Source organism: Schistocerca americana, chromosome X, assembly GCF_021461395.2.
Source record: "Schistocerca americana isolate TAMUIC-IGC-003095 chromosome X, iqSchAmer2.1, whole genome shotgun sequence".
Taxonomy (NCBI): domain Eukaryota; kingdom Metazoa; phylum Arthropoda; class Insecta; order Orthoptera; family Acrididae; genus Schistocerca; species Schistocerca americana.
This window is the reverse complement of record NC_060130.1, coordinates 472163493-472188230: the sequence shown is the minus strand read 5'-3', so window position 1 is coordinate 472188230 and position 24738 is coordinate 472163493. Positions and strand designations below refer to the sequence as shown.

General features: G+C 39.0%; 1 protein-coding gene across 3 annotated transcripts in view; it reads right to left on the bottom strand.

The window, feature by feature from the left end:
* Window positions 1-24738, bottom strand: part of LOC124555341 (gelsolin, cytoplasmic) — a 292177-nt gene that overhangs the window by 35661 nt on the left and 231778 nt on the right. For 2 of the 3 annotated variants that reach the window (XM_047129222.1, XM_047129220.1), the window contains exons 5-10: window positions 15603-15715; window positions 14409-14586; window positions 14172-14293; window positions 13960-14058; window positions 13733-13747; window positions 3733-3870 (exon numbers count right to left, since the gene is read on the bottom strand). In XM_047129222.1, the coding sequence (XP_046985178.1) occupies window positions 3733-3870; window positions 13733-13747; window positions 13960-14058; window positions 14172-14293; window positions 14409-14586; window positions 15603-15715 (665 nt within the window). The remainder of the gene's footprint in view (window positions 1-3732; window positions 3871-13732; window positions 13748-13959; window positions 14059-14171; window positions 14294-14408; window positions 14587-15602; window positions 15716-24738) is intronic. The other variant, XM_047129221.1, reaches the window with a different exon arrangement.

Here is a 24738-nt window from a genome sequence, read left to right as displayed (position 1 = left end):
ATAGGTAGATCAGAGAATGTAAAAAGAGAAATGGATAGGTCAAAGTTGAATGTAGTGAGAATTAGTGAAGAGTAATGCCAGAAAGAACAGGACTTCTGGTCAGGTCAGTAATGTGTTGTTAGCACACAACCACAAAGGGGTAATGCAGGATTAGGCCTAATAACACAGTAAGCTACTATGGGAAGCATAGTGAACACACTGTCATATCCATCACAGACACAAATCCAATGCTCACAAAAATAGTTTGTGTGTTGGCTAGTTCCACAGATGATGAGAGTAAGTATGATGGGATAAACAAAGTCATTCAGGTAGTTAAGGTAGATGAAAATTTGTTATGGGTGACTGGACTTTGATAGTAGGAAAAAGAAGGAAAAAAAGTAGGAAAAAAAGGCAAGGGAAAGAAATGCAAGAGGAAGGTGCCCTATAGAATTTTGCACAGAGTGTGATTTTTATCACAAAAAATGCTGTGTTTAAGAATTTTAATGAGGAATAAAAACAGTCAGGCAGTTGCACAAATTTTATTACATTGACCTGGTTTCAGGTCAGTACCAACTATACCTTCGCCAGAATTAGTTAGTTACCTATACTTTTTTTAATCATCATAGGAGAATAATGCCAAAAACCTTAAGTAGCGCTATAAGTATTAAAAACAGAAAAAAGTACCACTTACAAAGATTCACATTGCATGGAGAGAGAAAACATGAGTTACAGCATGACAGTCAAACAAGTAAAAGTTGCCTTGTAAAACCAACATTAAAACCATTAATATAGCAAGCCACTGGGATTGACATCTGGTAGGTTTGTTGACTGATTTTGCAGCTATGTGGAAACAGCATGGTGTGTGCCACCTATGGGGAAGTGAATAGTCTAGAGCAGCACGAATTAACAAAACAGTATTATTGTAAATGAAAATAGTTAAGAGACCAAGCCTAATAACAAAAATGTAAAGATGGGTAATAATTGAAATATACAGGGAATGCTGTAAAATGAAACAGCAGTTGTAATTGCTATTTATAGGTAAAATCATCTTGGTTTTCAAACTGCATAAATTTTAATAAAATTCTCGAGCTTTTAATGGCCATCTCTGCCATCATTGTCAGGAGTAAACCCACTCACTACCAGGGCTGGCACAGTTTTCCACTTCTTTCCATCCAGTGGCCTCTGCCACTGAAATGACTCTTGTACAGAAGCTAATTGGGCAGCTTATGGCAGCTCCGGCCCACCGTGGGACTGTTGACATCAGGTGGCGTGAGGGGCTTGGCACCACATTTGAAGCTGCTATTCCTGCCCCACTAAAAGTGTCAAGCATTCATTGTTGCTTCCTTTCGACATCCAAAGCCTGCCTTCATGCCCTCTGGCCTCTGTTAAACTTGCTGCTGTTCATTCTAATCTCCCCTGTCTCGTTTATAATGGAATCCCAGTATGTTTATGCATGAACCAAGACTCGTGTTTTCAAACTGTATTTTCTGTCTTTTTTCCAAGCAACACTCAGCCATGGTCGACTACTGAAGCTCCCTTGTTTAGTGTGTCGCTTATACTCAGTACAATGCTATTCAACTGTGCAAATTGTTTGACCTATATAGATGCTACTGCATTTGCAAGGGATACCATACACACTGGGCACACGCAAAGCCATGTCACAAGGTGTAGCATATCTCATGTCCTGTTGGCGAGCTGGAACACTGGTCTCAGTCCATGTCACTGTAACAAACAAGTTAGCTTGTCGCATGTTGTCCCACAGTCGCGAATTTCTTCATGGAGCACTCTGAGGAGCAGGCTCTGAACTCAGTGGCATTGCTTCTGTCTTGCTTCCTGAGATACAATGACACCTTCCTGATAGGGTTCATGGTGAAAATACACTGCAGCAGTTCATAGATCACATGAATAGTGTCCATCCCAACATTAAATGGAGAAGGATGGCAAACTACAATTCTTGGCTGTTTTTAGGTTAGCAGATGGCAGGAGGCCGCCTTGGTCACTCACTGTACAGGAAACCAATGCACACTGGTCGATACTTGAACGCCAATAGGCTTTAACCACCCTGTACACAAGAAAGTGGTCATGCACAAGTTAATACACAGAGCAAAAGTTCTCTGATGACCACCCACAGTCTGAATTGCAGCATTTGAGGCACATGTTCAGAGAAAATGGTTATATATATATATATATATATATATATATATATATATATATAAAAACAAAGATGATGTGACTTACCAAACGAAAGCGCTGGCACGTCGATAGACACACAAACATACACACAAAATTCAAGCTTTCGCAACAAACTGTTGCCTCATCAGGAAAGAGGGAAGGAGAGGGAAAGACGAAAGGATTGGGTTTTTTTCTGTTTTCCAAGCAATGCTCAGCTATGGCGAACTTATCACACTTCCTTTGCTCAACTTGTCGCTTGCGCTCAGTATAACATGGTTCAACTGTGTGAATTGTCTGACCTATTTAGATGCTGCAGCATTCATGAATGACACCATACACACCAGACACACAAAGAGCTAAGTCATCTAACAGGGTGCAGCGTATCTCTGATCTTGGGGGAGGGCCAGAAAACTGGTCTCAGTCCATGTGTCTGCAGCACATGTCCCAACTTGCTGTTCACTGCCCCACAGAATGGCAGGAAAGCAACCAGCTTGGCCTCTTCTGCTGATTCACAAGGCGTTGTTCTTCTGTGGCACCTGAAAGGATTTCCGATCTCTCTCTCTCTCTCTCTCTCTCTCTCTCTCTCTCTCTCTCTCTCTCTCTCTCTCTCATATATTTTCCACGTGGGAAATATATATTTAAAAACAAAGATGATGTGACTTACCATACGAAAAGCGCTGGCAGGTCGATAGAAACACAAACAGACACATACATACACACAAAATTCTAGCTTTCGCAACCAATGGTTGCTTCGTCAGGAAAGAGGGAAGGAGGGAAGGAGAGGGAAAGACGAAAGGATGTGGGTTTTAAGGGAAAGGGTAAGGAGTCATTCCAATCCCGGGAGCGGAAAGACTTACTTTAGGGGGAAAGAAGGACAGGTACACACACACACACACACACACACACACACACACACACACACACACACATATATATATATATATATATATATATCCACCCGCAAATACACAGACACAAGCAGACATTTCCCCTCTCCTTCCCTCTTTCCTGACGAAGCAACCATTGGTTGTCAGTCATCCAGGCTGTTGTCCCTGCAACTACTGAGAAGTTGCTGCCCCTCTTCAGGATCCACGGGTTGCCATACACACCCCTCCATTGAGGCTACACCTATGGTATACCCATCTGTACCATCGAGGCACACAAACCACACCATGTGTGCATTTTACCTAGACTTTCACTAACCCTTAGGTCTCAATTTGCCAATGACAACCAATAAAATTAACAATTATTCCTAGCAAAAGCATTTACTACCTCCCCCCCCCCCCCCCCATCTACGTCACCTAATGCGCAGTCTCTTTCAACTGCAGAAATAGGGAGGCAATAATTAGTCACTTTGGTGTATGCTGCCTACATTAGCAACTAAAGTATCTGCAGATTTTTCATATCACTGTGTGGTCACATACCCTGAAGCATTTTTTTTTATTGAAATAGGGTCTAGAGGTAGTACACTGAAAGGTAGCAAACTTTTTTAGTATTTAAGTTTTACAACAGAAGACATGTTAATTTCTGAAGCAAAAATTAACTACAGATTTACCAGCTCATTTTAACTTTTGAACATACCTTTGTCCACACAGGATAGTTATTTGTTGTCAAAAATGACTGAGCTCTTTTCATTGCTTCCACTTTTTCATCCTTTGTACAACGTCGGCCAATCCAGACATATATTCCTGATGTCACTGTATCCAAAATAAAGCAGTCCTGGAAAAATTTAAACAGTTTTACTCAATGCAATTAGTGATTTTCATTACACAAATCAGTCATCAATGCATTTACTCATTAAAGGTAAGAACTTTCAAAAATTATCAATTCTAACCTTAAAGAATATTTTTTTTTTAAATATGAAAACAGTAAATTTTTATGTCTGAGATTTGCTCATTCGGATGGTGTAGCAGCTGACAAACAAAATAATTTAAACACTGCATTATTGGAAGTTATTTATTTTGATCACTACCTAATATCAGTAGTGTTCAATTAGTAAGTCTTACCTCTAAAATATATGCACTGTACATTGATAATCACTATACTGAAGAAAACTTTTTTTTTTAAGTAGTACAGTTATGTTTACAGTTACATGCATGAATAAGGCAGACCCTAATGCTTTGAGTGCTGTTATTCATAATAAAGTACGCTATTTCCACAAATTCAACATCAATACATGTTATTGGGTTTGCGCAGTTCCATGTGTGTGCCCCCCACCCCCCCATCCCGCCCGCCACCACTACCACATCAACACGTTTACAATGTGAGTGGTGCAGCAAGCTATGAACATGCCTCCTGGCACAACATAGGATCACATGGTGCCTATCAGCTTTTTCAGACTAGGAAAAAAGGTAACAACACAAGTAGCAGAGGACCACTTGAATGTTGTCCCTGATCAATGCTTGGATTTTGTGATCAAGCTGCTATTTATACAATGACTACTGTGAAAGACTTCATCTTTGTAGGGTTTACTGTGCGTGATGGATTCTGAACTACAGTTCATAGTCAACTACACATGGACTTAAGTTTCAAGTCTTTTGCTTGTGTTCTGTGTAACCAGGGTATTGTACTTAATAAACAAGCAATACATCACAACCCAACAAATTGTAAATGGTTAATAACAGGTTTCAATATATCCAGTCAACTGAAACAAAACTAATTCTCTGACTCATTTCCCAGTAAGGAAGCTCCTTACACTAGTCTTGGCTAACAAACTGTCAACACACCAACCAGATGCATGGAAACTGCTTTTGAAAGAATATTTTAATCTAATAAAATTACTGGAGAAAACTTTCCTAAAATATTTTAATGTTCAATACTTACTATTTTGTAAAAACTAAATACCTGTTACAAATATGGTGCTACAAAGAAACATTTAGTCTGTTTCCCAGAGAAGAAAAATTTTGTCTTCACCACTTGTTTCAAATTGTTTGGCAATATACTGAAGGGAAATAACTCACATGCAAGAAAGTTAGCTTTCAGTTTGCATAAAAAGTAAAATATGTTTTATTTGGAGGAACAGACTGAAAATTTTGTTTAGGCATTCATGATTAGTTCTCTTAATTGTTCTTTGCCAGAACTTACACATATGTTAGTGGAAAAGCAATTACTTTGGACAGAAAGAAACTTTGCTCTGCTGAGCATTCCAAAATTAGATACATTATATAAGTCACAACAGTAGTTGTAAGTGCAAATTATGTTGACACAGAAAACAGCAGAAATGTGTCCAATAACACACATATTTTACATTACCAGTATGTGTCACAAGAAAGACTACTGGATATCCCTTGCAGTACTTCAAATACGAGTGGTACAAGTTTATTGGAGCAATAAGTATGATTTGGAGAAGTCTTCCTCTTTTCAGCAAAGAAATCAGCCTATAGCCCAACTCAAGTTAGTATCTACCCTTCATGACTTATGAAGGGGAGATTAATTGAAGTGAATTTAGTTTTATTTACAAAAATCCACTTGAAGTTTCCTAAACATGCTGAAAGCTACAAGAAAATAATTTAGAATCATAAGAACAAAAAACACACACACACACACACACACGTAACTGTTTTGTAGATGATACATCATATCTTTCTGTCATTACATCCCCACTTCATTTTCCATTCATAAATGGTGAGTGGCAATGACTGTCATCAAGTCTCTGTTTCAGTTCCAGGTTCACCAATTTTCCCATCATGGCTATTTTGTTAGATGTAATCACGTGGGGGAGGAAGTAATATGTTGCTTAACTGTCATTGAAACATGTACTTTTCTGAATTGTAACAGCAACACTTTCTGTGGCACACTATGTCTGTCTTACAGTATATGCCACTGGAACTGGTCAAGTATATTCATGATGGTCTCATGCTGATTAAACCAACCCATGATGAAACACACAGCTCTTCTCTGCATCTTTTCTATCTCCTATATTAATCCTACATCAAAAGGGTCCTAAACTGTTCAGCATTAGTCACGAATTTATGTAACATGGGTTTCTTAAGCTAGGTCCTTCATATGAAATTTCTATTTTCCTTCCAACTCTTCCACTGAACCAGTCTCTGGCATGTACCTTTCCTCAACTAGTTTTATGTTGGCAATCCATCTTCAGTCATCCTGGACAGTTATCACTTAATGCTTTATTATTATGATTGTTTCCAATATTAATTTAAGTGCTGTAACAAAATAATAAGAATAAACCACATAGGGGAATATCAAATTGATCATATGGTAACAGCCAGAAAATTCTCTCCAGAAATCATGACAGTGAGGGTATGCAAGGGTTTTATAGAGTTTGATCATCACCTCTCACAGATCAAAATCCATCTGATGCCAAACAAAGAAAGTTCTGACAATTTCAACTCCTACATATAGGCACACAATACATACAAGAACACAGAACAGTTCACAAAAACACAGAAGTGGACCTCAGACTGTGAGAGCCCCATATCTGAGCATGGAAGACTTGGCATAGCCACAAAACTCCAGAGAATTGGTATATATATTTTTTTTTTTAGAAATACAAAATCTAAAACAATTAGACATATTAAAAAGGCATACCACTTCAAAAGATTAGACAAAATCAACAATAATTTCAAAAGAAATAAAACATGAAATTTTTAGAAGGACATTTAGGGCAGAACTAATGAAGTACAAGCCACCCAGTCTGTTTTAGCCACCCTGAAGGAAAACAGGAGATGAATGAACAGGTCAGCTGTGATACCCTGAAGCAGTACCTCGAGAAACTGTTGAATTGAACCACTTTCAGACAGACCCCAATTTTGCTTAACTGCACCTAATGAAAAATCTATTCAACCTACACAAGTGGTAATACAAAACATTATTTAACACCTCAAAAACAACACAGCACAGGGGAAGAATGTGTAATCACAGAAATGCTCCAGACTGGAAAAATTCTTTGATCCACCAATTACATAAAAAGTGGGATAAGACAGATCCAAAAAACAATTACCAAGATATTACATTTCTATCAATTGCCTACAAAGGTCTCTCATTTGCCCTGCTTACCACATTGGAGCAATATACAGAACATTTGATAGGTCAACATGAGGCATGCTTCTGACCAGACCAATCGTGTGCAGAACAAATCTGTAACAGCGATATACAAACTGCAAAGTTGTCACATTCACAGACTTAAAAGGAGCCTACAATTATCAACCACATCACCTTATTTAATATACTTTATGAATATGGTGTGGATAATAAAACCACTATGTTAACTGATTGATTGACTGGTGTAGGGGAGGGAGGGGGGGGGTGTCACGGGTCGTATTGGAAATGTCATCAGTTCCGCAATTCAAAAGTTACTTGCCAAAGAGAGAGGATCCACAAGTGGACAGATCCAATCAGGGAGGTCAAACTATAAAGTGAGGAAGTTAAAACACACACAGTAGAAGGCATAAAAGAGTAGGCCAAATCTACAGACTGTAAAAACAGAGGGATAAAAGAGCAATCTTTGCACAGGGGAGTGATTATGGGTCCCAGGGAAAACACTAACAGAGGCCGAACCACAACAACCCTTCCCCCACTCCACAAGTAAAGCAAAATCTTATATCTGAAAATAAAAACCTCTTTCACGTAGGAAACTGAGGACCAGTTGAACCATCCATGATTCGTCTGCTAATACTAAAGACAAGGAATCTGGAAGGTTATACTTTGTACGAAGGGCCAAAAGAAGGGGGCATTCCACCAATATATGGGACATCATCAGTCTGGCTCCACAGTCACATTGTGGGGGTGCTTGTTATGGAAGAGGAAACAGTATGTGAGCCTGGTGTGACCAATATGTGACAGCATAAGACAGTGGACTTCTTCCAAAGGAGTGGAAGGAAGAGAATCAAACTGCAGTAGTGCACCAGGTGTCATTCCACTTTTGGACAAAGAGAGATCTGATATGGATCTGCATATCTGCACCTGGAATCATGAAAAGGAAAGGGTTACGTATCTGCCTCTTCAGCTAAATGGTCAGCCAGTTCATTTCCTGGGATACCCACATGACTTGGGACCCAGAGAAAGACAACTGAGTGGGCGGCACAGCCAAGGGCAGAGGAGTTGGTCATGGACAGCAGTGACCAAAGCGTGATGAGAGTAGCATTAGTCTATACCTGCAAGCTGCCCACTGAGTCGGATCATATTGAAACACTGTGGAGGGAGGCCCGAGTAATAAAATGGAGGGCCCTGTTAAAGGCTAGCAGCTCTGCTGTGAACATACTACATGATCCTGGCAGTAAATGGTGTTCCATGCCAGTAGGAGACATGAAAGAGTATCCTGTCTTATCTATCATTTTAGAACCTACAGTGTAGAAGACGGTAGTCCCCTGAAACTCTTGAAGGATGGAACATAAGACACACCGAAATATCACAGGTGCAACAGGGAGGGAGGGGGGGGGGGGGTGAGGGGGGTGAAATGCATTCCAAACAGCAATCCCACCTGCGGACAAATATCAGGAGGGAGACATCCCTCATTTGCAAAAAGGAAAGAGTACATGGGATGACCAGGGAATCATTGAATAGCGACTGAGTAAGAAATCAGGAGTGGGCTCCATTATCTGGGGTGTATACAGGGACAAGGAAAAAAAAATTCCCGGATTTCCCGGTTGAAAATACACTTTCTCCCGGGTGAACATACACTTTTCCCATGTTAAGTGATAGTATACTTCTCCTTGGCACTGTAAAACTTATCAGTCCTTTGAATGTTTATGGTTTTATATGCTGGTGTAGAATTCCCCAGCACTTTAGAAAACGAAACTAAGGGGGGGAAAAACACGTTTTGGAAAGATCTTTGATGTGCAGCAACATGTATGCTGCACATTTTTATGTTATGAAGGTATAAATTAGAATTCCACCATACACCACATGTCACTTTCCAAAGCATTGAAATTGAGATTGCGACGCGCTTTTGTAAGCCAGTCATAGCTCATGTCACATGATCTCGCCAGCTGAAGACAGCATAGGACACGTGACGTAGTCAGCCAAATATCAAGATCACTCTTACGTAGTGCGAAAACACAAATAGGAAAAGTTAATGGTTTCAATTAATATACAGAGTGTTGCTACAAGAAAAACAAAGCTTTCACATATAATGTTGATCTTTTTTGCGCGTGTTACACTTTCAGATATATCACACAAATGTGCCAGTAAAATTTTTAATAACGATGTAAATTTCTTTTTTTTGGTGGGGTTTACGGGCGCTCAACTACTGAGGTCATTAGCGCCCAGTCACTGTTGTTAGAGCACATGGAGTCTAGTAAAACTCAAGGGGAGGGGGGGGGGGGGGGGGGGGGGGGACACCAGAAAGACCTGACAAAGATGCAGATAAAATAAGTAAAAAGGTTAGAGGTCTTTGGACAAGCCAGTCAAAGTGATAAAACGCGTCATCAGCTAAAATATCCGGTAAAGTAGATGGCAGCGACAGGACAACATGAGATTGACTAAAGCGGGGACACGACAATAAAACATGGCGCACTGTTAATGCCTGACCACAAGGGCACTGCGGGGCTGGGTCACCGGAGAGCAGGTAGCCGTGGCTAAACCGGCAATGCCCAATCCGCAACCTGGTCAGAAGGACCTCCTCTCGCCGAGATGGTCGGGAGGAGGTTGTCCAAGCAGTTGGGAGCGGTTTTACTGCCCGGAGCTTGTTTCCTTGGAGGGATGACCAAGCATCCCACCACAACGACACAAGCCTCTTACAAACATCCCCACGAACGTCAGATGACGGGATACAATGGGAGGCTGGCCGAGGCAGGAGGACTGCAGCCTTGGCTGCAGCATCCGCAGCCTCATTCCCAGGCACTCCTACATGTCCGGGAACCCACAGAAAGCTGACAGGAGAACCATTATCAGCGAAAGAATGGAGGGACTGCTGTATCCGTTGAATCAAGGGATGGACCGGATAGGGAGCTCCAAGGCTCTGAAGAGCACTGAGTGAGTCAGAGCAGAGTACATACGATGAATGGCGGTGGCGGCGGGCATACTGAACGGCCTGAAGGAGAGCAAAAAGCTCGGCCGTAAAGCTCGAACATTGGTTGAGGAGCCAGTATTTAAAGGTGGCAGCCCCGACGACAAAGGCACAGCCGACACCATCGTCAGTTTTGGAGCCATCGGTGTAAATAAAGGTGTGACCGGCAAGTCGAGCACGAAGTTCGACAAACCGTGAGCAATACACTGCAGCCGGAGTACCCTCCTTCGGGAGTGAGCTGAGGTCGAGATAAATATGAACCGGAGCCTGGAGCCAAGGTGGTGTCGGGCTCTCACCCTCTCTGAAGGTGGTAGGGAGGGCAAAATCCAATTGTCGAAGCAAGTGACGGAAGCGGACTCCGGGGGGCAGCAGGGCAGACACATACAACCCGTACTGACGGTCGAGAGAATCGGCGAAGAAGGACTGGTAAGAGGGGTGGTCGGGCATAGACAACAGCCAGCAGGCATACCGACACAGCAGTACGTCGCGCCGGTAGGTCAATGGTAATTCGGCGGCTTCAGCATAAACACTCTCGACAGGACTAGTGTAGAAGGCTCCGGTCGCAAGACGTAGCCCCCGATGATGTAAATTTCTGATCTTCTGAGCTCTGAAGTCTTCTAGATGGTCGTCCTCAAAGAGCTGATTTTTAATTGAGAGTCAAATGCTCCGTGATTTAAGAAATTCATCGTACATTCTCACACATTGCTCATCTCGTGTAAAAGAAAATTTACTTTGAAAGTAACACTTTTCAAACAACCATTCGCAATATTTTCCCGTGACCTGCTAGAAACTGATTCATTTCAGCAGTTGCCAGAGAGCGCAAGATAACAGGCGCCACTGGTCATGCGCAGCTATGACGACGCAGGAAGCTCGTACGTTCGTACGTGTAAAACATTAAAAGATCTTGCACTATGTAACAAAAGAAACAAAACATCAGAGGATACTTCAAGAGTATCAGAATTTCGTGAACCATACTAAAATGCATAATTCGGCTTAAAGTGCACATTCGTACGTCCAGATTCTGGTGTAAATTTTCTTGAGTACCGGTACTGTCTGCTACGTCATGCTCATCGGAAGCAATTTGTTGTTAGGAAGCATTGCATAGTCTTCCTAAAGCCTTTGACACACTTTGCTGTTGGCAGACGCTTGTATGAGCACTATTTTTTGCTGTTGTATATGACGCATTTCCTTTGCGACTTCAGTTTTATTTTCGTTTTTTTCCCCTCTGGTTCATGTTTTGTAGCTGCAGTACTACTCCACAGAAGCAGGATACAGTAGTATCCTTTGTTGGCGTATTGATTCTTACCAGCCAAAATCACAAAAATTTAACTGAAAACTAAAACAATAATAGACTCCCTGAATTCAAAAAAATTCCTGCGTTTTTCACGGTTTTCTCCCGGATGAAAAAATTCTTGGGTTTTCCCCGGATCTCCCAGGTCGTAGACACCCTGATTATATTTGTAGAGGGGGAATCCCTGCTCCTAAGAGGATAGTGTCAACAGGACTAGTGCGAAAGGCACCGATAGCTAGGTGCACCCCATAATGATGAAACTGGGTTAAGTAGTTTCAGAGTGCAAGGAGCTGCCAAGCTATAAACCTGACAACCATAATCTCGTCTGGACAAAACCAAAGCACAGTAAAGATCGGTAAGAGTAGCATGGTCTACACCCCAAGATGTGTGGGCCAGCTGATGGAGAGCATTAAGCTTCCACATGCAGGAAGTCTTCAGGTGGTGAATATGAGGCAGCCACATCAGCTTTTTGTCAAAAATACAGCCCACGAAATGGGACTGCACTACAACATTTAGGTGATAGTTGCCTAAACAAAGTTCTGGATCGGGGTGTACTGTGGGTCATTGGCAAAAATGCATAATTCATGTTTTGGGGGGAGAAAAGTGAAAGCCAGGGGAGAGGGACCACACCAACAACCATTGGATGGTGCCTTGGCACTGGCATTCAGCAGATGCTACAGAGCGGGAGCTGCAATGGATGCAAAAATCATCTACATACAATGCCAGGGCAACCAGAGGCCCAACAGAGGTTACGAGACCATTGATGGCCCATTTACAGGAATGTAAAATTGTCCACTTAATAAAAGAAGTATCCACTGACTATGACATCAATGTATCACAAGTCATAACTGATACAAATACCTAGGTGTACCAATTTGTGGTAGTATGAAATGAAATGATCACAAACACTATCACAGGCAAAGCAGGTAGCAGGTAGGAGACGCTGGTTCACTGGCAAGATACTAGGAAAATGCAATCCTCCTACAATGGAGACTTAACAAATCACTTGTGCATTCTGTCTTAGATATAGCTCAAGTGTGAGTAATAAGTATGACAAAGGAATAACAGAGGATATTTAACATGAACGAAACAGGGCAGCACAAATGGTCACAGGTTTGACTCGAGAATGTCACAGAAATGCTGAAAAAGCTGACTTTGTACACACTTTAAATAAGAACCAGTATAACTGAAGAATCTAGAGATAACTTTAGCCTCCTATATTCTGCTACCAAAGGGAGCACAAAAACAAGACTGAACTGGTTACAGTGCACACATAGGCAGTTAAGCCTTTGTTCTTCTCATACTTCATACACAATTTGATTACGAAGACAACCTACCTTATGTGTGGCACAATCCCTTTCATAATGGTTTGGAGAGTATGTATGCATATGTAGAAGTGTTTCATTCTAACGGATAAACTGGAATATTCCTGTGTGATTTTCTTGCATGAAAAAGTGTAGGATCTTGCACAGCTCTCTTATTTTTTTACAGTTCCGCTGCCCAGTGCTGAACAAAAGCAAATTTAACAGCATATAGCTTACTAATGTTCCAACCATTTTAAAAACTGTGTCAGCGATTTTGTGAGCCACTTTGTTACAGTGGTGTTGCTGGACATATTGTGAGCATCGGTCTGTCCTTTTACACCAGATATATAGTAGTATTCAAAGCAATGGGTAGAAGCTAGTGGCCTGCACCAAGAAAGTCAGTCAATTTACACTGCAAGAAAGATAACCAGTGTTTTCTTTTGATTACCTTGCATAGGGTAAAACAATAGAACAGCATGAAATCAGTATACAAGAGGTCTACACTGCAAATCATCTTCCATAAGGACAATGCATGTGCATACAAATATGTTTTGGCAATGTGGGCGGGGGGGGGGGGGGGGGAGGGGGGGGGGGGGAGGGACAGAGTTTAAGTAGAAATTAATGGCACTGCCAGTCTCAAAGATTCGGCAACCTCTGGCTTCTACCAGCTCACACATCTAAGGAAATCTGGAGTAGTAAAACACTGTATGTTAAATGTTTAAGTTACATCAGTAGTAGAAGGGTGTTTTGCAGACCTTTAAGCTTCACACTTTAATTATATCTATTGATTGGAAAAATGTTTAAGAAAGTGCACTGGCCTAAAAGAGCACAAAGCCCATTAGAATGTGACAATTAATACATTATACATAGCTGATTTGGACAAGCAGTTTAATATCTCTCATATACTGCATTAGTATATGCCACCTAGAACCGTTATTTTTTGAAGTATCTACATGCATACCACAACCAAGCATTACTATATCAAATGCCCAAAAATTATGGTATTTTGGAATCTCATACCTGGCCTCCAAATTCCTGTGGTAATGGAAAAATAATAAATACCATCAGTTCATGCAAACTCCAGCTCTAAACTAAAAATTTAACAGTTCATAAATCACTCAAAACTCTACACAAACAAAAATCATGTTATGGAATAAAGTTCTTTTTATATCTGCAATATTCTGCAGCACACTCCACACTTCATTTCAAGCATTACATAAAAAATAAAAAGCATCATATAAACTTACATTTGATTGCAGCATGTCTTGATGAAGTGGTTTCTCTCCAACTTTTTCAACCACCATCTCACCCCCTGCGTCACTAACCCTATATAGAGTCACAACTGCCTGCAAACAGATTTTCTCAAGTAGTACATATTTTACTGGACTGTTAATTGAAGAGTTACAAACTATAGAAAGTTATGCAAAATTAGCTAAGTTCACAGAAGAAAACTAAGTACCTCCTGGGTTTTCTCAAAGTTTACATCATCCCCACCTTCATCTTCATCTGGTACTTCAGTTGGAGATCCAGAACCCAATTCTTCAAAAAATTTTATCACTTCAACATCATTACTGTACTCATCTGAAAAAAGAAAGGGTCATTATATCACACACTATTTCAATACATCAACCCACAGAGTCAAAGCTAAATGATAAAATACATGAAATTCTATCACCACAATATGTAGTATACTTACCAATAACAATAACTTTAGCCCTTCCAGCATGATCTTGATCCCTGATTTGGTTTGCTGCACTAATTGCCTTCAGTTTTTCAGTTCTTTTGCTAGTGGCACCCATATAAACATATATGGTTTTCCCTGCATCCAGTATAAAACAGTCACCTTTGTTCATTGAAGAAATGTTGACATCAACCTAGAAAGATTACTTTATCATTAAAAAAAAATAAGCCTCAGTATATACTATGACTTTAAAATCTCTTAATTTGTTAAGAATCAAATTGTTGGAAACCATACAAATAAATGGTTCATGCTAGCCTTGCTTCTTAAGTAATCCCAAATAGCACTATTAGAAAATTAATTTCCTTACAACCAATAATCTGAACTGTCATTGTAATTATGGAAAGTATAACAAGTTTTTTCTGAAAGAGAATAAATGTTTGAAATTCAAATATTCATAACTACTGATTATTTGCCCATCTGCCACTTACCACTTCATTCTGATCACAGGGGATATGTTGCCTACATCATTTACGTATCCTCCTGAATTTGATAAGTACTGTGCTAAACATTAATGTCCCCCTTCCCCCAGTCAATTACTTTTAACACAAATACATGCTGAGAATTAAAATAAAGTTCTATTTCTATTGAGCCACAGCTGGTCGATGCCAAAATACATTTTGTTTCTGCTGCAAATGAGAAACGTTTCTTCCCAGCCCTACCAAGATTTTACTGACTATGAAGTGTGTGATCACAATTTTTAAGCAACTAGAAAAAAAAACGGTATTGGAATTTTGTTTTATATGCATTCTTTTATGCTCATCTTCATGTGATGTCTTCCATTTTTTTTTTTTTTCAAGGACCTACGTTACTCACGAAGTTAAAAAGAATATATGTTAGTTATTACAACTCCATGAAGAACTCCGTGAAAATACATGTACAAAATAATCCAAAGTAGCATTTTGGCCATGAAAAATGCATTAATAACTGTTTCTGGTGTAAATGTGGATTTTCCTTACTTCATCACTGAGTCACAGCAAAACAGAAGAGTGGACTCTGTTCACTTCAATGAGAAAGCAAGTGCTACAGTGGAATTTTGCAGTTACCACAATATAGCTTACTAATCTCTAACTAACTACTGCCATAAAAATTATGACGTCTTATTTTATGCCGCAGAGTAGCTTTTGGTAATCAAAATGCTGAATTAATCACCTGTCTCACTCTGATGTTTCGTTTGCCTTTAACTTGGAAGAGCCTCTTCTCCACAGCATCAGGATCCACATGGTGGAAGCCACTTGCCACCCCTCCAGGGAGATACCTCACACCTTTAAACAACAGTTTACTTTCAGATGTAATGCAGCAGCAGATATCTTACATACACACAAAATTTGTGACCAAATAGGTTTGGGGATAGTGTGCGGTACATGCTAGGAGATTTGATTTGTGAATAGATAACTTCATTCTAATAATTTGGTAGCTGTCACAGCTGTACCGTAAGACATAAAATTACTTGCTGTACACATTTTACAGAGGATTTTGGTACCATTTTTAATCTGTTCAAAGAAGAAATCGGCTGTAGCATATGAGTTTGGTAGATGTGCTACAAATAATGTGAAGTTTGAGCTATTTCTGGCCAACTACACTGCAGTTTCCCCCAATGTACTAGTTCCAGTTTTGAAGCTGTAACCTACCAAAACACAAAATAATAATTCATCGATATACGTTGAAGGATATCCACAATGAAAGCTGTTTATTATCTCACATTTCTGACGAACCTCAAGGAAAGTTATTTCACTGACTAAACATATTTAGGTTACTAACCATGACAGGAATATCACCTCAGATAGACAAATAGCTGTAACCACATATTATGAAGAAAAACGATCATATCATCAGTTGGATATAAACATTAATATGGAATATTTTAATTTTGATACTATAATTTGCTAGGTAACTTGTGACGTGAACAGAAGGAAAACGAAAATTGTTTTAGTATATGGAACCAAAATTTTTTAGTTTTTGTGCTTGCATTGAATAGATAAACGTCAATAAGAGTATCTTTCAGTGGTTGCAGATTTCTTTTACATGTAATACCTATATTACAAGTGGTACTTATAAAAATGACACTGGCATAGGGATTTTTTTCAGAGATGTTAAAATATGTGATTGTTAAACCTCTTCACAAGAAAGGCGTCAGACTTAACCCTTTTACTACCAATTTTATTCCAGAAATGTTAATGAATGGTTATTTTAATTGATGTCTTAGAAATAACAATATGAAAAGAATGTTTTCTGCCATTTTGTTTCCCAAGGAGTTCGGTGGGGAGGGGGGAGTACCTCCAGGGTTTCAGAAAACTGCACAAAAACTATGAGACATACTGAAAATAGACACCTATCGGTGGACAGAGCATCTCTCCAAATTTGCAACTCACACTACAAGTGCTCAATATAGGCTTCATTTGTGATCAACCATCATGTGTGGCAAGCATCAATTTGTGGGTGCAAGTCATTGACACATTGTGTCCAGAAGGGTACAAAGGCAGCCCGATTCGTAAATCTGGTAACTGGGTTACGTATCTGCAGATGTGAACTAATTCGGTATGACAATATGGAGACTAGGGTTAATAATGAAACTTGATAACAGCATAATCTACAGGTACTACCTCTTATTATAAGAATTCTGCTAACCATTCGTAGTCTTCCGTTTACCACTGGGACATGGAAACATAGGAGTAAAATGCAGCAGTTCTCTGACAGCCTATCACAGGACACACATGCTGATGGTAGTCAAAGGATTAAACAACTATCATCCAATTTCCTTATTGACATGCTTTTCCAGAATACTTGAGAAAGTAGTGGACTATAGAGCAGACACACTTGAGTGGAAACAATCACGTACCATATCACAGTTTGGATTCCAGGGCTAATAATGCTGTTTATGCATTAACTCATCAAATATTACATGCCTTAAATAATAAAATATCACCAGTTGATATTCCTTGTGATCTTTCCAAAGTGTTACTGTAAATCATGTTATTCTCTTAGAAAAACTCAAGTTTTGTGGAATTGATGGCTTTATGCACAGCTGGTCTAAATAGTATTTAATGAACAGAATACAAAATGCTGTACTCAATAATTCAAACTATATCAGAAGTATAGAAAATTTTTGTGACTGGGGAGAAATCAGAAAGGGAATCCCATGGGGTTCAATTTTAGATCTACTCTTATTTATTATATATGTGAATTACCTCCCAATTAACAATTAACAAACAGAATTGGTACTTTTTGCAACAATACTGTGTTAAAAAAATCCCATTGGAGAGGAAGCAACAGAAGACATATTTTTCAAAGAACTATAAAATGGTTCTCAGAAACTGATGGAGTCTAGCTAAATTTTAAAAAACCACACTATATTCAATTCTCTACAACAAATAGAGTCTTAACAATCAATCTCCTCCTATATTTTGCCTGCTTCCACTCAATAACATCTCATGGAATAATTTTCTGGGGTAGCTCATCACTTAAAGTACTGGTCGCACAAAAGTGAGCAGTAAAAATAATGGCTGAAATTGGCAAGCAACATGATTACTGCACTTTGACCGCAGATTCAGGACAGCGTAGGTACATAGTGTTTATTATCAAAGGTGTCGTGCTATAACCATGGTAACAAGTAAACAGAAAAAGGAGCAATCCTCAAACTTTTCTCAATACGAGAAATATTTGCTGCTGGAAATGGTGTTGGGCCAGTGTAAAGATATAATTGAGTGAAAAAATAAATTACAAATAAAGTCACTGCAGCCAACAAGGCAAAGGCATGGAGATAAGTTGCTCTTAACTTTAATTCTCGTAATGTCGGGACAGAAAGAGAGTGGAAGGGTTTGAAAATGTGTTACGAAAACATTAAGAAAAGAACCAAGAAAGCATTATTTGCACATTAGAAGGTATAATTTCAAGACCTACTTTCTAATTACTACATTCATTTTTATTTATGTGGTACATAAACTGGAGCAAAGACAGTGTCAGAACTCTTCAAGGTTGAAATGCATAAAATTGGAGGCAGTAATTTTGTATGGTGTACTGTTACAGAAAGTGGACAAAAGCTAATTGCAGCTCTGAAGCCACCATTTTTTCCTATTTCCAACCCCTACAATGACAATGCAGTTTTCCATCAGGAAGTTATGTGAAGTGACTTGTAAACATTTTGATGGGACTGCATAAACTTTTTGAAGCAACTTTTCTGCGTAAAAAGTCATTTATAACGTTATTTGTTATGTTCTTGTTTGATATACATTCAGATAACACAGATTGCAGTTCATTTACAACATCAGTAAATGAGGGGAGAGCTGTCACTTCAAACAAAAGTACTGCTCCTGTTGAGGACAATGAAAATGAAGGAGAGAATGTTTACACTGAGCTGGTAAGAATGGTACTGCACTAAAATAATATAATTACTTTACTGTGACAGCACATCACCACATATTTTGCACTGAAAAGAACCTCTAATTACAGGTAGATGCACAACACGCCAGCCAGGATTCTGGAACAGTATCAGAATCTCATCCCAAAAACAAAAGAACAGAAAATGTTCTTAAAAAGGAATACCAGTTTCACAAGGTAAGATTAGAATGCCTTGAGCAGGAACATAAAATAAAGGTACAGTGCTCACTTGCAGAATGTGAGATAAGAATGGAAACCCTCAAAATAGATAAAGAAATTAAAGAATTGGAACTTGAAGAAATGAAAAGACTATCAGACTTAACCTGACACAATTCAATCTTTTAACTTTTTGTATTAATACCTTGTTCATACATTTTGCAGTCATTGTATTGTGACTGCTGTTACCTTTGCTTTCTGTTGGTATGTAGACTACTGGAATGTCTTCATGGACAAATTTTCATCTCTAAGTTATATGCAGTGTTTCATATACATTTTAATACTCTCTGATTAATGTTTTGGGATGAATTTACTGCATGAAAGGTAGTTCATAATATTCTGTGTGGTATCCTTGTTCTGATATGGAATTCAGTAACCAGGAGACAGAAGTAACTACAACTAAAAGAAAGAAAAGAAAATGAAAAGTAAATCTAGTTTTCAAACTGACATTCTGTACATTTATACCAATTTTTTAACTTCTTACGTAAACAGACTGTTAATAAATGCTGCCCTCACTGCATTATGACCCCCTGTTGGCTTCATGTTCTGCAGGTACTGGAATTTCTGTTTACACTCTTCTCCCACTGGCATCCAAAATTAAAGCAACAAACCTCCATTTCCCCGTCCTATGATCATATAAACTGTCAACATATGTCAGTATGATCCTCTTCTGCATGCAAAGATGGCATTCTGGTCAATGTACAACTATGCCAATGATGGTATCAGGGCACCTGTCAAAGATGGTAGTCCCACATTCACAATCACTGTGAGAAATAAAGCAGAACAGTCACCAACTGATGTGGCATGATGGCTTTATGTGAACTGTATTGTCTCTTGGATATGGCAACAGTTTGTAGAGACCAAGACTGTATCCCAAAGACCAGGGCAGGGCCGACCATGCATGACATCGGAGAGATGACCGTTATTTGACTGTACCACCTTGGTACTGTAAGACAACTGACATCTGGCTTGACAGCATCCACTGGACATGTTGTATTGAGGCAAACAGTAAACAGAACGCTTTGGCAGAGTGGCCTTTATTGTCATAAACCTGCTGTATATGTACCTCTGATGTGTCTTCACAGAAGGGAACATCTAGAGTGGAGTCTTCAACATGCCACCTGGTTGGTTGAATAGTGTGCCACTGTTCTTTTCACAGATAAGTCTCGATTTGGTTTGGAGAGTGATGCATGATGGATTTGCATCTGGAGTGAATGTGGAACATGATTTCAGGACACAAACACTGTGGAAAGCAACCAATATCAAAGAGGTTCCCTAAAGGTGTGGACAGGGATGACGACGACCACTTGAGCACCTCTTCATGAAATTACATGGGTGAATTGACAAGGTTTAACAGTTGTTATGTACTTCAATGAAGTCTTGGGACCTTATGCGTGGTTGTTGCAAGGTGCTGTCGGCCCACACTTTGTACTGATGGACGATAACGCTCAACCTCATAGAACACAGGTGATCGATGTTTTCTTGGAAACTGAAGGTACTGCACACATGGCATGGCCTGCTCACACTCAATTTTAATTCCATGGAGCATGTCTGGGATGCACTAGGCAGACGGGTTGCATAACATCAGCACCTACCAACCACTCTCCAAGACTTGCGAGCTGCTCTGCACGAACAATGAGCGTTGTTGCCTCAACGTGAGACTGATGACATTCGCAGCATGCCACATCATCATCAGGCCTCTATTGCTGCCACAGGTGGTCACAGCCCATATTGAATACATTAACCAGTTGTTGGAATGTGTGTGCAAATCCATCAAGTTGAAAAAAATGTAGAACACTTTTCTACCATTCTACATATTGCAGCAGTTTACGTTTGTATTCTTTATACTGTTTCTACTTTACTATCACTTGCTTACGCTGTTTTGTGGCAAAATAAATGCAACCTTGCAAAATTTACATTAGTTGATTTAATATTGGACACCAGTGTACATAGTCATCAGTTTCAGGCTGCTCGTCTGATGCATTGGCAGATGAATGCTGCAGCTATTATAGCTTTTGTACAATTTACTTTCTATCTGAGTCCTAAACTCAAACAGGGAAGTAGCCTTTACTATTCCAAATACTCTTTCAACTGGTGATCTTTTTTTCTTGTGGGCACATTATAGATTCACTTAGTTGCCATTTCTTCACAAAGTACCGGCATCAACAAATATCTGCAACACTGATAGGCACTGGCTCCCAGAAGCATGGCTTCTGGAATTTCTCCTGTTTCCAACTAAGCACGTACACATGAATTTCCAAAAATACTGCTGTCATAGGCAGATCCTGGCCATCTAGCTACGATATTTAAACATCACAGCTTAGTGTCTGAGATCACTCAACCACCTGAGACAATTTTTAAACATCTCAGCATTCTTGCCACCAGGCAATCTGATGAGGATATGAGTGCAGTGAATACCACCTAAAATGCCAGGAAAATACACTATTTGATTTAAAAAATCATGCTAGATGCCCCTAAAGTCATTTTCACCCATTGGAATTTTGATAAATTCCTTTTTCAATGAGGCAACACAGGCCAATACTTGATCGACAGCTCTGCAAGCTGTTGCTATGTCTACTTTAAACAGATCACCAACCACTATTTCAAAGGTCCTTGTGGTGTAAAATCTGAAGGTTAAGAGCAACATGCACATTGCAGCCAGTGGGTTGTCTCTTTTAGTTGATTTCATCAGATGGTTTATAACCTTTAGTTCCAACTGCTCTACAGGACTCTTCTCCAAACAAAACCTCTGCTTAAATGTCTGGTTATGTAACTCCAAGTGAGGGTTCACCCTTTCATGGACTGGGGAGGTTGCTGGATTTCATCTCCGTCTTCCTCGGTGGACACATTTGAATACTCTGATACCTATAAAGTAATCTAAAGGAAATAATGTAATTCACATCCATAGAGTTGTTGCACACACAATTTTGCCTATCATTGGTCCACAATCCTCGGAAAACATTGAGGATGGTATGGTTTCAGTGGTATGGTATGAAATGTCATGGCATGATAATATTGTTATAATTATCTTTATAATCAGTGAAGTGGAAAAAGTGAAACAAATGAAGGGGGGGAGGGCAAGGGGGTGGAGGGGGTGGGGGGTGGGGGGTGGGGGGTGGGGGGAATAAAATAAAATCCGAGAATTGATGAGAGTCCAAATGTGAATTTCTCCACTGCTGCCAACAACACAACCTCTCATCAAGATTGTGGACAGATTATAATGTGGTTAATGTATTTCCAAATACTTGCTTATGCTGTATTTATTAACGCACATGGAACTGTCCTAGCAGTTTAAAGGACACGCTGGGTAGTTAAAAATTTAATAATAATTTCATAATTACTGCTACTCAAGCCAAAAGAGATCATATATAAGAGATGTTTGGCTGCTTTCAAAATTCCCATGCTTAACTGTTCACTGCAAATATTTCGAATTTTTGTTTCTTACTCTGTTGCAAAGAGTGTATAAAATGCCTTCGAACTAATCACACAAACTATGAGTCATCTCCCAAGAGCTGTTACAAGATTAATAATTATGTACACATGGTATCTGGTAGTTCCCTTAACCTCACCTTCCAGATTGAAAAAAGTATTCTGAGCATCAGCAGTGTGGTTTGGCACACAAATATTTACTTACCATTTTTTTATGTTAATAACTTTATTATTATTTCAATTGATATCTGCTAATAACTGAAGTCACGAATCTTAATCCCACTACACTATAAACTGACAATTAGAGATGAACCTGATTTTGAACATCATATTTATGCCAGTCAAATATGATCCAACTTCACAGCAATATGATCTGGGGTTAACATTTATACAATGCAGATTTCCAGGTTAAGCTTGATCTGAGGTCACTTTCTGCCTTAACTTAAGGTTAAATGCTTTTATACAATCGATCCATAAGACCTAGTGAAATTCATCAAATAATCCATCACAGTTAAGAGCAACAGTGATGTCCATATTTACAACACCAGAGGGGAAAAAATGACATTGCCTATTACTGAATGGTGCCAGTGGCTCAGAAAGGAGTCCAACATACAGAAACAACAATTTTTGATCATTTGCCCAACAACATAAAATTTATGACAGATAGCAAATTAGTTTTTAAAATTGTTTCTCTTGGACAGGTGCTCCTATTCCATTGATGAATTTTTACTTAAAATTTGTTAGCCAGAAAAAAAACCTTGTTCTTAAGTGTAGTTGCATGAGTAGGACTAAAAAAGATTGTGTTCATTAATGTGAACACTAATGATGTACACATATCCTATAAACTGACCCATCATTTCAATGGCAGAATTCTTCAAATGATCAGTGGAATACATTAGAACTAAATAAAACCATCTAACTAACCTTAACCAGAACTAACTTCGCCTGTTCAAGTTCACTTGTGAATGAAGTAACAAGCTTCAAAGTATCTGGTGAACTGATAGAGTAGTTGAATTTTTCTCTAACATAAAAGATATATTTTATTTGCAAAGATTTATGCTTCCATTGTGTGGGCTCAGCCAAACAATGTTTTAGCATGCCCTAGTTCCTTAGGGACTCTACATTTGTTTGAAAATAACTTTCACATCCATGTTTTGCACAACATAAACAAATAATTGTGTATTTGTTTCAGTAACTGAAATGTTAATCTATGTTACATTAAATGGGGTGAAATACATATCGAAATACCACAATACATGAAGCGATGAGTTGGCAAATGAGGAAGTGAATCAGACTTTGATCAAATACAAGGTGTGTTCTAAAATTAATGGGCACTGCACAATTTTGCGTGTTGTGTTAGTCTGATTTGTCCACTTTTTGTTGTTATTGTGTTTGTAAACAATCTGAGTTGTCTGTCCAGTCTTGGCCATATCAGATATTTATTGTCAGCTGTTAAAAAGGGTTAAAGGCACTTCGTATCAGCAATGGCTTATTTAGTATACAAATGGATCAGATAATATACTTTAAATTTTCCTAAAAGAATGAATTTCAATGCAGCAAAGTTATGCAGATTTTAAATATTATTCCTAGTGAGTCTGCTGTAAAGCAGATGTTTACATGAGCTATACACACTTCAAAGGAGGCCATGAAGAAGAAGACGAGTGACCTGAACAGCTCATCATGTCAGTATCATGAAGGAAGTGAAAAATGAATATGAATGACTGCTTAATCAGAATCGGAAGTTGCTGATGATCCTGGCATATCAATTTACTCATACAATGAAATATTTTGGATATGAACTGTGTGACAGCAAAATTTGCTCCTAACTTGTATTCAGAAAAGAAAAGCAGCAGGAAATGCAAGTTGCTCTTGAGACCCTAGATGTCAACAATGATTCAGAGCTACAGAAATCTACTGTAACAGGTGATGAAACATGGGTTTATGGATATGACTGAAGCTCAATCGTCCCGGTACAGCAAACAATGAATTGCCAGCCTACCCTTGTAGAAAGCAGCTTTTCAGTGACTGCATCTCTGAAGAAAACAATAGTTTACAAACATCTACAACAGGACTTCCAAATATCAGTCACAGAATTCCTATCACTCAAAAGAACTGAGATCTGTTTTAACAAAACTCAAACAAATAATTTGTATCAAAATGCATTTTTCAACAGATTCTGGTACTTTAATACAATTTTCACATAATGGCTGAAAAAAAAATATTACAAAATTTAAATTTGAAGTTGTAAAAATGCACCTGACAAGGC